This window comes from Acanthaster planci, linkage group LG11, assembly GCF_054643075.1.
Source record: "Acanthaster planci isolate LZ-2023a linkage group LG11, COTS_SCS, whole genome shotgun sequence".
NCBI lineage: Eukaryota > Metazoa > Echinodermata > Asteroidea > Valvatida > Acanthasteridae > Acanthaster > Acanthaster planci.
This window is the reverse complement of record NC_141787.1, coordinates 5172953-5185138: the sequence shown is the minus strand read 5'-3', so window position 1 is coordinate 5185138 and position 12186 is coordinate 5172953. Positions and strand designations below refer to the sequence as shown.

The 12186-nt window shown below is 42.2% G+C and overlaps 1 protein-coding gene across 3 annotated transcripts in view; it reads left to right on the top strand.

Moving 5' to 3' along the window:
• The window catches only part of ddah1 (dimethylarginine dimethylaminohydrolase 1), a 47417-nt gene extending 36281 nt beyond the window's left edge, over positions 1–11136 (top strand). For all 3 annotated transcript variants that reach the window (XM_022254103.2, XM_022254102.2, XM_022254101.2), the window contains 4 exons: positions 1944–2046; positions 7333–7526; positions 8100–8228; positions 9616–11136. In XM_022254103.2, the coding sequence (XP_022109795.2) occupies positions 1944–2046; positions 7333–7526; positions 8100–8228; positions 9616–9729 (540 nt within the window). In that variant the 3' untranslated portion in view covers positions 9730–11136. The remainder of the gene's footprint in view (positions 1–1943; positions 2047–7332; positions 7527–8099; positions 8229–9615) is intronic.
• The last annotated feature ends 1050 nt before the right edge of the window (positions 11137–12186 follow it).

Here is a 12186-nt window from a genome sequence, read left to right as displayed (position 1 = left end):
GGGGTTAAGACAAATTATACCTAGAAAAATTATAACCCTCGTAACTTTAGAAATTCAGAAAAAATTTCCTCTCCTGAAAACAAAACTACACAGAGCTGGGTTACGCATTGTTCGGTTACAGTTGATGAAAACCAAAATGATGCGGTTTGGTGAATTCTATGCAAAGGGAGTGCGCTCAAGTACCACCGACCAGTCTTTTTTTTTGTGTCGGCGACAAAAGTGACTAGCAACAATGAAATTCCAGTTATACCGGTACCAGTGTGGGTATTATATTACTGCATTTACTGTTAGTATTCACTGCGTGGTTTCTGCACATGTCCAAAACACTGTGGACCATCCATTGTGAACATTTTCGTAAGGTAAATTTGCCACTGGTGTTAATCATGGCTAGACCAAAGGGAGAACTGACGCGTACATGCAGTGTACATGCACATGTATGTACATGTACACAAGGGGCATTAATTGCCTTCAGTGAGAGAGGTTTGAAAAAAAAAATGGAAGCAGGGAAGCTGGATGGTGGGTATTACCAGGACTCAGCATTAGTCATTTGCTTAATTGGCCCACCAGGAGAGAATGTGGCAGACTGTATTAGATCACAGACTCTGTCTGACACAGCATGCCGACAGTCGCTTCCAACAGCCCATGTCCTCTGGGAATGTTGCTGCGGTTTTTAAAGTTTTAAGAATGTTCAGGACGAACGTGAAGGAGTTTGAGTTTTATTTGTCGGGGAGGGGGAGGGGTGAGAGGGAAGTTTAGAGGAGCCACAGTGTATCACATTTGGCTCCGCCCCTTTTGTGGCATCTCTGATGCTGATAACCGTATATGGACTTGTGGGCCGAGATGGGGACTTGTGGTTAGCTGAAATCCATTTACGCATCGAGAAGCTGGCATTGATATAGTAAAATCAGATTTGTTCAAGGACATCGTGCACTCTGTTGTTCACATGTACAGTTGTCAATCGTGGAAAATGTTCATTTGCTGAAGAAACCCCTAGCTGTCTTAAATGGAAAAGTTCACTTTACATTTGTCCTCATTAAGCTGGTGTTTGAGACCTTGCAGTGACCAACTTTAGATGAACTCAGTAATATTTGTGAAATTATTTAGAAGTTAGCTGAAAAAAATTGGAATATCTTTATTCTCTTGTGCACAAGTCTCTCTTATGAGCAAGCTTGTTATCTTCCTAAACTTTCCATTGCTGATGACAATTTATTTCAGTTTTCACCTTTAATGGATTGCCAGCTCAGTAAATACAATTGTCTAGTCGGCTGGCTTTGTACACATAGAACCATATACATTGTATTTTGCCAATTATCTGATGTGCACACTGCATTTGATGCTTTTTTTCAGTCATTTCAATTTCTTTTTCATTTTCCTTCTTTCCATATCCCAGTATTTTATATTTACATTCCAATTATTCTTATCTATCATTTCCGTTCTGTCACAACTTTCCGCATTTAATCCCCCGTGTTTCTGTTTCCATTCCACCTCGTTTCTCACTTTATGTATTTCCCCTTCCTGTCCCCATGTACTTCTCTGTATGTCCTCTATTCTTGTCTGGTGTCACAGCACCCTTCACCAAGCAGTCTCCTCATGTCTGTTTAGTCTGTGTTTCCTTCCCCCCACTACCTGTATCACCCTTATACATGTCCCTTCTTCACAACAGTTTATTACCTTCACCCCCTCCAACATTTCATCCTAAGAACAGTCTTTTAATTATCCCCATCTTAACATGTTTTGTTGTCCCACCCCCTATGTCACCATGTGTGTCACCATGTGTCTCTGCTGTGTTTTTCTTTGTCGCGTCATCTTTAGACTTGCTTTAACTTCCCCCCTCTACCTTAACCACATTTGTGACAAACTGCCCTTTTCTTTCAATTTCTCCCCCTCCCCACCTTCTTGCTCGCCACATGTCTCACCATGTCTATCCTGTTCCTCGCCTGCAGGTAGATGAGATCAGACGGATCCTGCGTGATGACCTGAGGCAGCAGATCTACGAGATTGAGGACCCCAACGCCACGCTGGATGGAGGCGATGTGCTGTTCACAGGTGAGGCGAGAAATTGAGCTACGAGCGTTTTATAAAAGAAACGGGCTAATGAGCACGCCAGCTCATGAAAATGGATGTCCACGGTGGAAAGGTGAAAAACAAGTGAGATAAGTAGGTCACAGAGAGAAACACAGTTCTGTCTTTGTTGTATTTGGGTGAACACATGCATGTGTGCATTGATTATCCAGTTGCCAAGGTTAGTTTCAAGTGCATGCATGTTTTAACCGTGAATGTTCACTGTTGAGCGAGTTAGTATTGCATTATTTCACATTCACATTATATGTGGAGTTTGTGCCACAGTTAAGAGATGAACCTCTGCAAATTTGTTGCATTTTGGACTTGCAGGTCTGGGGATTAGCCCAGAGAACAACTTTCAAGGAAAATGTGGAACAAAGAAGTTCACCAATGAAGCAAAGGAACTTTGATGTGTTCCTGAAGCAGGCTTCAGATGTTGTTCATCTAAAGATGGTTGTTACATTTTGACGACAGTTTAGACATCCTTTTTTCTTTGAGGCTTTCTTTTTGGCAGTTTGGTTGTTCTTTTTGCAGAATGTTGCCCGTGTTATTATCAACAATTACAGTGAATATTTACATGGGATCATGACACTAGAAGCTGACTTTAACTTGCGTGACATCAAGCACTTATTGACATACATTGTACGTACAGTGTGTTGATGCTGTGATGAATCCTCATCCAGTGCACAGTAAATCTTTTGAATACAGGCGGTTCACAATAGTGCTTTATAGCTTTAGCTTTTTACAATAGCTTTGGGCACCCACGTATGAATGCATGTTAGAATACCGAACTGACTCATTTACCAGAATGCAGTTAAATGTCCTCTGTGCACTGTGCGACACATGAAATCCCTGTGTGTGTACACGTCATCCAGCACAAAGTTAAATTCACAGCATTGGGTGTACCACAAAGTGGATAGGGCATCACACAAGATGGTAAGGGTACATCATGTACACTCACCTGTACACCTTGCATCAGAGCATGTCTAGAATCCATCGTTTTGTCACTAGGCAGGAATTACACAGAAATGTAAGGTTACACTGTAATGACTGGACTCACTCCCTGTAAAGACGGGCAAGCTTTGTCATCATCTTGACATACCAGTACTGTATATGTTCTGGCTTAATTCAATCAAGCAGCAAATATTCTGTGGTTCCCCCCCCCATGAATCCACGGCACCGTCTGCTTCACCTTGGATATGCACCATTCACGAGCTCGACACAGAGGTCTGATGGCTCACATGAAATTCAACTTGCATACCCGGCGTAGACGTGCATATTGCCACATGAAAGTAACTGGCTTAGAAATTCCCTTGCGGGTTAGGGTTGTCTAAAATATCTCATCCCAGCTGATGCAAAACGGTGGTGAAGATATACAAAAACCAGCCGCTCATCCTAGTACACCTTCAAAGTAATGTTGTCTATCCTGCCATCTTGATCGTCAGAGGAGTGTTTCCATTTTCATTGTGGGTTTGTGTTGTTTTAAATTTGTTTCTTATGCCAGTTGGTCTTTGAGGTACATTTTAATGCCAGTGTCAAATTAATCATCATCAATATAGATGCCCTTCACTTTTTTTAAAACTCTGATTTGCCCAATATGGTCATTGCTTCAATATTTGTCCAAACATACATGTACTGTAGCATTTACATATTGTAAAGGCATTTGTGAAACACTTGATTGAATGGGGAAACCATCTCAGAGGTACAGGTGCAAGAGAAAATTATGAGAACTCAGATGAGGCTTAATAGACAGTACCTATAAATCGAAGCATTCCAACTCTAAAAGTGGTATTACTTTATAGTTTGCCTCATCAAAGGTTGAAAGTCACGGAAGGTGTACATGTAGAGTCCATCATTTGTCGCTTGTGCATTATGTTCATTTGTGCTCCAAACCTAAAGAAGGGTGCGTAACATTTAACCCGATGAAGAGTTAGCTCAGTGAATGCTGTATATTCTGAGAAAAATGACCTTTTAACATCTCGATTTCAAATCAAAAGTACCCAAGTCATATTTTGAATTACGCCCAAATTCAGCATTTGTGACACATTCTCCTGCCAACCACAGCTGCGTGATGTCACACTGATCGGATGAATTATAGTAGCTGCATGTGCGGGCGCATCTTGTCAAGGTTTGTCCATTCTTTACCATTAACTACTAATGGCCATTTCCCAAAATGTATCTTTCGACGTGTTATTGGAAATGGTCCTCTTTCAGTGCTCTTTTCAAAGTGACAGCCTGCCGGGAAATAATTTCATGGGGAATTTAGTCCCACAACTGCCTTTGAAATGAGTATAACCTTTCAACGGTAATTTTGTCAGTAAATTTATGGATAGCTGTAAATGATAGACTGTACCTTTTATTACAAAGAAAGTCCAGAACAAAGTGAGGGACATTATAAATGGAGCTATAAGAAAGCCGAAGATCACAACAGAAAGAGCAGGGCTACAGCAAAGATGATTAGGTGTCGTCAAGGAAACACAAGGCAACACCTTAGGGGAATTGATTAGATGTTTGTGCTTGGATTAGTGGAGCTTGACAATGCAGGGGACAGTCAACCAGACTAGGAGGAGGAAGATGTTTTCCCTTGGATTCCTAATGAGCAGTTAATGACACAATGTAAAAAACGCAGGACAGGCTTCATACTCTGAGGTTTGAAAAGACTAATGAAACCAAATGGAAAATAGACACACAGTTATGAAACCCAAGGATGGATCGGGAACCAAATTTTTTTTTTGGGGTGGGCAATTTTTTTAAGGGGAATGAGGGCACAAAATTTGTGTATTCCTTTGTAACCTTTTGTGGCCTTTATGAGGGGTTACTGTAATTTTGGGGCTTTCTGTCGAAGGAAATGAAGTGAAGAAGTCCCAAAATCACCTTTCCTCCATTTTTTCATAAAATAAAATACTGTTTCCTGGGGAAAAGGAGCCATGGTCCTTGTTGACATCCCCACCCAGTAATAGAACTCCAGTTGTGACAAGGTAAGCAATAAAGAACATCTCTGAGTTACAAAAGTAAACAGATTGCAGTGGGAAAATGGTTCAAGATGTACTCTTGGATGACATGGTGGTGCAGCATTCCATTGGCTGTAACATTTTAGAATGATTAATGACGATCAAGCTACATGCACAGTGCAGTAGGGCAGACTAGGGAAGCCACAGGGCATTGCTTGGGTCCAGTTGTATGTAAACATGCTCCTAATCTGTCAACTGGAGCTGATTAAAAGTCATCAGATCCTTTGCCGGCAGCATTTTTTGTGTTTCAGATGTGCAGTCTGGGATGTCATCTCTCGCCTCAAAACCCACTGCAAGAAATGTAATCAAGAACTGGTGATTGGAGTGCTGGAGCTGTAGGCAGGAAAGCATAGATTAATGTTATACAATCCAGCGTCTGCTATGCCCTACATCCTGTGCAATCACTTCTTGACAAAAGGCCTGGCTTTGGGGACCCCCCATGGCCCAAATAATGCAGCAATAAACAGAGATGAATCATGTTGAAATATGAGTTATTGGGCGGCCACGGATGTGTTAGTTCAGTTGTTGACACGTTTGAAGACTGTCCTGGATAGAGTGTTTACATTGTGTATGAAATTGCCGGATTATCATCGCCATACCAGAGACCTTTCATATTGCACACACATGTATCTCATCTGCTAGTGGTATATGTCTGCATGTAACTTATGCCAGACCCAGCGTGCCAGCCCTTACATTTTGGAACTTCAAGGCAGTGTAGGCCAGAAAAGAGACCACCGCTGTTGATCATTTGATGTCTTTTAACTCGTCTCACTGCATTGCGAGCATAGCAACCTCCTTGAAGAGATTGTATTCTGGAGATTCGGTCGAGGACAGATGTTTTCCATCAGTTCATAGCTCCTCAAAAACATTTATTTTACAATGTAGCACTGACGGAGGCAGAAAAAACTGTGAGATCCATGGTCCCAAAAGACGAGCACAATATTTGTGTTCACCTCCTCACCGGTTATGGGAAAAATATTTGTTGTTAGCTGGTGGAAGAGACTTGAATGCGTTGTGGAGGCGTGTTGCCTGGTGGTCCAAGGTTTTGGGAATCACGAACATACCGGTAGGGTTGGGGGTTCAAATCCAGTTGCTGGGTATACCGTATGTTGTGAGAGTGGGCAAGTCACTTTACTCCCTCTTGCCTTTCTCCACCCAGGGATATAAATGGGTACCTATATGGGTATATAGAATACTGTACTCGATGAGCGCTTTGTGCCAGAATTGCCAGCATCGAGTTGTATACTCGCCACATGGGTTTTACACATGTAGCCCGCCCAGTGAGCAAGGATGAAAATGATGTCAGACACTTTGAGCTGGCTCCTTGATAAGTGCACATTACGGGTCAATATTATTGTTCTTGTTCTTTAGTGGCATACATATGTCAGCCTGTTAATGCACTTATAGTAAATGACCTCCATTGGCTCTGATTGAAAGCTCAGCGGATGGTGTACATGTAAGTGTAATGCATAGTTGATCGCCATATCTGCACACACGTCACTGGTTTGTGCACGTACAGTTTCAAACATTTACACGTAGGCGTCTTCTGTTTGACTGTCTATTCTATCGACAGTTTCAAGAGCAAGCTACACTATACCGGTGCCCACCAGTTGGATTAGTTTTTTATCCAAAGACTGACACTCAAGTTAAGCATGAAATATGATCAGTTGTTTAACTGTGGACTGTATCTAAGAATATTTTCAGGCAAGTGCACTGTAGTTGTTTTCAAGAGTAATTTAGGCTCCTGAATTTCAAACGTTTATGCCAGCAGAAATCCTCTGGTGTGAAGGGCTACACAGAAAAACTCACCAAGGAAAAACTTTACATCTGCCCCGAGCAAAAATCACATGTAATTTACATTTAATTTACATTTACGAGGAGAACCTGGTGCTAATTATTACTCAAACTGGCCATCCAGCCCAGACAAGCTTGGTGGTTGAGTGATAAGATGTCAGCTCCAGTACGTAGGAGGTCATGGGTTGGAGTCCAAGCTGAATTAATGTGGATTTTTCACAAAGTCCCCGGACTACACTGCATATACAGTTGCATATACAGTGATACAAGTATACGTCCCTGAAGGGAAACATACCCAATATAAAAAATAAGCCATCAATTCTTAGCACAGAAGAAACAACATTGATTAGTAGACTGTTTATACCTTTTCCAATAATATGTTTTGAAGTTTCATTGATGGAGGATGGTGAGCTTAACAGATGAACCTCACACGACCATTCTGTCTTTTCTGTCTTGCATTTGGCAGGCGAGGAGTTCTTTGTTGGTATCTCCAAGCGGACGAACAGCCAAGGAGCCAACGCCCTGGCCAAAGCCTTCCCCAACTATCCGGTATCCTCCATCAAGGTGGCCGACCACTTGCACCTGAAGAGCATGATGAGTATGGCTGCGCCAGGGATCCTGGCAGTTGGGAGCAGCCCAGCTGCACAGTCTGCATTGAAGGTACAAGACAGCAGTCTGGGTATCAGACTTTCAGCAGGACCTTTGCCAAAAGCTTGGTTTCCGAAGCATTGAATTACAGACAGCATCGCAAATAATACATCAACATATTGAAATGTTTTACTGCGACTGACACAGACGCAGACAGCCGGCCGGGTTGGATCAAGTTCAACTTTGCCAAATGGTGGGGATACAATGATGTCTGTCTGGCTTCGTGAAGAGTGACCTTAAGATAGTATCGCGGCCTCAGCATCGTGATGCGTAGTCTTGACCTCAGCATCATGATGCATAGTTGTATCGTGACCTCAGCATCATGATGCATAGTTGTATCGTGACCTCAGCATCATGATGCATAGTTGTATCGTGACCTCAGCATCATGATGCGTAGTTGTATCGTGACCTGAGCATCAGGATGCATAGTTGTATCGTGACCTCAGCATTGTGATTCATAATTATATCGTGTCCTCAGTATTGTTACATGGCTTTGTGCACTTGTAATAAGGCCATTCGTTATGGTCTGCTGTTTGAACTGAAGGTTTGTTCTTAGCCATTTTTTTTTTCTTGCCCTTCTCACAGCAAATTTTAGAAAAGAGCGACTATGATTACTGCACGCTGACCCTTCCTGATGACGCAGCTGCCAACTGTGTCTACGTCAGGGGATATCTCCTCCACTGCACAAAGCAAGAATATCCTAATAGTTACAAGGTAATCAAGACTAACCAAGGAAAACTTCCCTCTTCATGTAAAAATGGATGAGTTCAAGGTTAATCACTTCCTGCCAGGGACTCCGGAATCGGAGACATATGGTTTATATGCGTGGCTGGGGTCTCCGAACTCGGAGAAAGGAAACAGGGCCCTGTAACAAAAGACCATACTCCGAACAAAAGAGCAGGCTGCTGGGCATTACTGACATTTTTCACTCTCAAAAGTGGTGATAATCCAGCCTTGTTTTGAAACCGTATACCAGGGTTTAGGGCATTGAGAGCGAGCGGATTACCACCGGGGACAAAAGCGCTCCACTACCGCAGCGATGAGCCACACAACATCAGCTGCACGCTAATCTGGCCCCTATTGAAAAGAGGTCAGCAGAGCGCTGAGCCAGGTTCGTGAACAAAAGAAAGTTATATAACAACGCACAATCTGGGCTCTGTTTACAAGGCTACAGGCAGGCCTGGCTGAAATACTCGGGCGTCAATGACGAACACCTGTCAACTTAGAGTCCTGCTAAAGATTACTTGGTGCGGCTATAAACGACCGTTAAATGAAATGATGAATTTTTGAAGGATTTTGAAAATGGAAAAAATGATAGTCGTGCCGGCCCAGCATCATCAACATTGAAAAATGCCCCGGCATGAAGTGGTTAATACAAAATTGGTATCATGCAGTGGAACACATTAACATGCCGAATGAAGCTTAGGTCAGTCATCCATCCCGAGCTGAAGTGCACCCTCATTGGCAAAGAAGAGACATGTTGATGAGAAGATTTTCAACTGGACGTGGGCGTGGGTCAGGTGCTCACGCAGAGACTATACATTCCAAAAGACAATGAACAAATATAAATTAGAACTTCGAACCACTAAATGTAAGTTAAATAGGTCAAACCTAAAGCGGTGCTCACCAGAAAATGTAAGGAATTTTGGGCCTCGCAAGGCCATAGGAAAATGTAAGGAATTTTTGGCCCCACAAGGCCATAATTATGTCCAACTCCCCAGCTCAGATGAAAGCCTAATTGGATGGAAAATTCTACTCCTTATATTGTTTGGTGAGCACTGTTTTGACTTACAAGTACTTTTGCCCTGTTGATATAAACAGAGAATAGCAGGGCATGTTCTGCACTTTTCCTGCCAAATGTGCATTTGCGCAGGAACCTGCATGCATATGCAGTGAGTTCCCTCTGAAGCGCCATCCTTGCTCTGCAAAGCATACCTTCTCTTGTTCCCGATCAGAGCAGATAGAGATGGGGATCCCCCCTCCTTCGTTTTTGGAAGGTTGCAGATACATGCGTTTGGTTCTCCCCTTAGAATTTCTCTCTTTGGCTTTGCCTCCATGATTGACTTAAAGGGAAGAAATTGACTTTCATTATTCAACACAGATCTTTGAAGAGAGGTTCCCTAACGACGTGCGGATACCCATCCCTAACAGCGAGCTGCACAAAGTGGATGGTGCCCTGACATGTCGATGCATCCTAGTGCAGAAACCTCTCTAGGTACCAGCCTCTCCTCTCAATGACTTGCAGCCACAACCAAAGACCAGGGGAAAACTGCAAGAAACATAAAAACAAACAATATTCACAACACTGAGAAAGTCTTGGTTGTTAATTGTATTCCTTAGCTTTGTAATGTTTTCAGTCTCCATCTTATGATAATTGGAAAGAAGCATTTTTAGCTCACTGTAAAATGCACTCAGAGGTTTTAATTAATGTTGCTGGTACGTACTTGTATTGATATTACAAGAAAAAAAGTGAGTTTTAAAAAAGACTAGGGCACTGTTTTCTGTTGCCAATGTGCTGTGTCTTTGGGTGATCCTTACCTAAGGCAGCCATGTTGGTCTGGTTTCCATGACAGGGCATTGCCTTTTTCTGTCACCGTGGAAATGTTACCAGCCTTGTCATATCCTGCCACACTTTTGGACGCTTGTGATAGGCTTATGTAACAACACAGGGGTGTTTAATAAGATTTCAGTTCAATTATTCACTGCTTGTATGAACTTTCAGAGCCTTTCTCTAGCAAGTGCACTTGGCCAGTCAGTTCCTCGTCAAACAGTGAGACACAGTGTGATTTATGTGTTAGTTCACACAGTTAGTGGTATAAAGTGGCTGATCATTTGAAGTAGCTTGCTGATTGAAATAAAGGAATGATGAAAGGGAGAAAGCTGATGAGATGGTTAGATCACGTACCAACCAATACAATTTTGATTTTGAGGAAAAGCGTACTCAACAATTATTCCCTCGTAAACTGCTTTCAAAACCAGGGCCCACTTCTGCTAAGCACTTGATTTTACACTGACAGAGGCTCTGTGCCTCTGTCACAGACTGTAAGCGGTAAACGTGGTAAAAAAGCATGCTTACTTTGGAGAAAAATTGTCTCAGAATAGTGACGAAACATTGGAAATCTCTATGCGCACAACCAGGTACAACCACACCAAGCTCCACCTTGACATATTGCTTACTGTTTAAACATTTTCTGCTTTAGTGAGCACAAATCTTCTGCTAACTGTCAAGCAGTGTGCCATGAAATTGAGCCCACGTCTTCATTTTGAAGATATGGAACTGATACATGGAGATGTTACATTCCGGTGACTAAGAAATTGTAAAAAAAAAATCCCTTTAGACATGTGACATGGTCTGTCATCAAGTTCTTTCCCAATCTACCAACCATTCATAAAATCTAGCATTAAAAAAAAAATCAAGCCTGAAAACAAGACTACGTATTCATGGTAGAGCACTCTGGCTTTTAAATGTGGGTGATGATTTGAAGAACAAGTTTACTGCTGAAAATGTTCAAAGTATTGCAAGTAACATGCAGTCCTAGTGCAAGTTACATGTAGTTGTACGTTTCTTGCACACTTGTGGGAAGCCATTTCTCCAAACGTTTCTTTCCCTACTAATTCAAAAGCAGTCTATCAACTACTTGGGCTGTGCTTGGGAAAGACCTCTGAGGAACCAACTAGGTACAGCGTACCTGTCACAGCATTTTTATTGTCCACATGGTCTTTGTGCATTGCCTTGACTCCATTGATACTCGTGGATATAATTTAAGTGAGCTTGCTTTGGAGAACTTGAACTCAGCGCTGGTAATGCAGGCTTTTCACTCATTTGGAACTGAGGTTACAAGTATGGTATAAGTACGTGGTGTATAGAATATCAGCTTGGTGATATTGCCACATTGAGGAATGGGTATACGTATATGCTTTTTATTAAGTCTAATCCCCACTGTGTATGTAAAATCATACTGAAATGGTGGGATTGAAGGCTGTTGGAGTTAAAGTGTATTTCAAACCATTTCTTTGGCCACGGGTTACATACTGGACAGTACTGAGTACTGTAAATCTTATTGGTTTTTTTTTTATTTCTTGCCAAAGTTTGTGACGAGCCATTTCCTGAAATGAGTTGTTACTCAACACTCATGTAATCAAAGAATGATTCAGTGTATCATTGAAATGTTTTAAAAGCAGTCCTGTGTACTCGATGTTGCAGTTATTCAGCATTCATAACATTTCAATATTTTTGGTTGTAATCTGTGTGTGTGAGGCAGTCACACGTATATAACCCTCATACTTGCTGAATTTTCAGTGACTCTGCCCAATCACTCTTATCTTGAAGTGTAAAGCAGTGGCGTAAATCTGTGCCAGAAATGGGGGGTGGGGGATGGAAGATGGGGAAGTTTGAGGGGTGGGATGACTTGCCTGACCATGGAGCTTTGAAAGGGGGAGTGCTGACACTATAAGACAGGGGGGTGGTGGGAGGGGTAGTGTACATGTAATATGTGATACATTCCTGCAGATTCTTACACCAGAGTGGCGTAGTGATGGCTTTTTATATTGTCCTTTTTTGAGTGCAATTGAATACAGTTTGCTTGTTGGGAAGTCCGAAAAATGCTTCACAATCAGCCTTTATTTTTCTCTCTTCGCGAAAAATTGGGGGGATGATTCTGTAGCCTGTCTC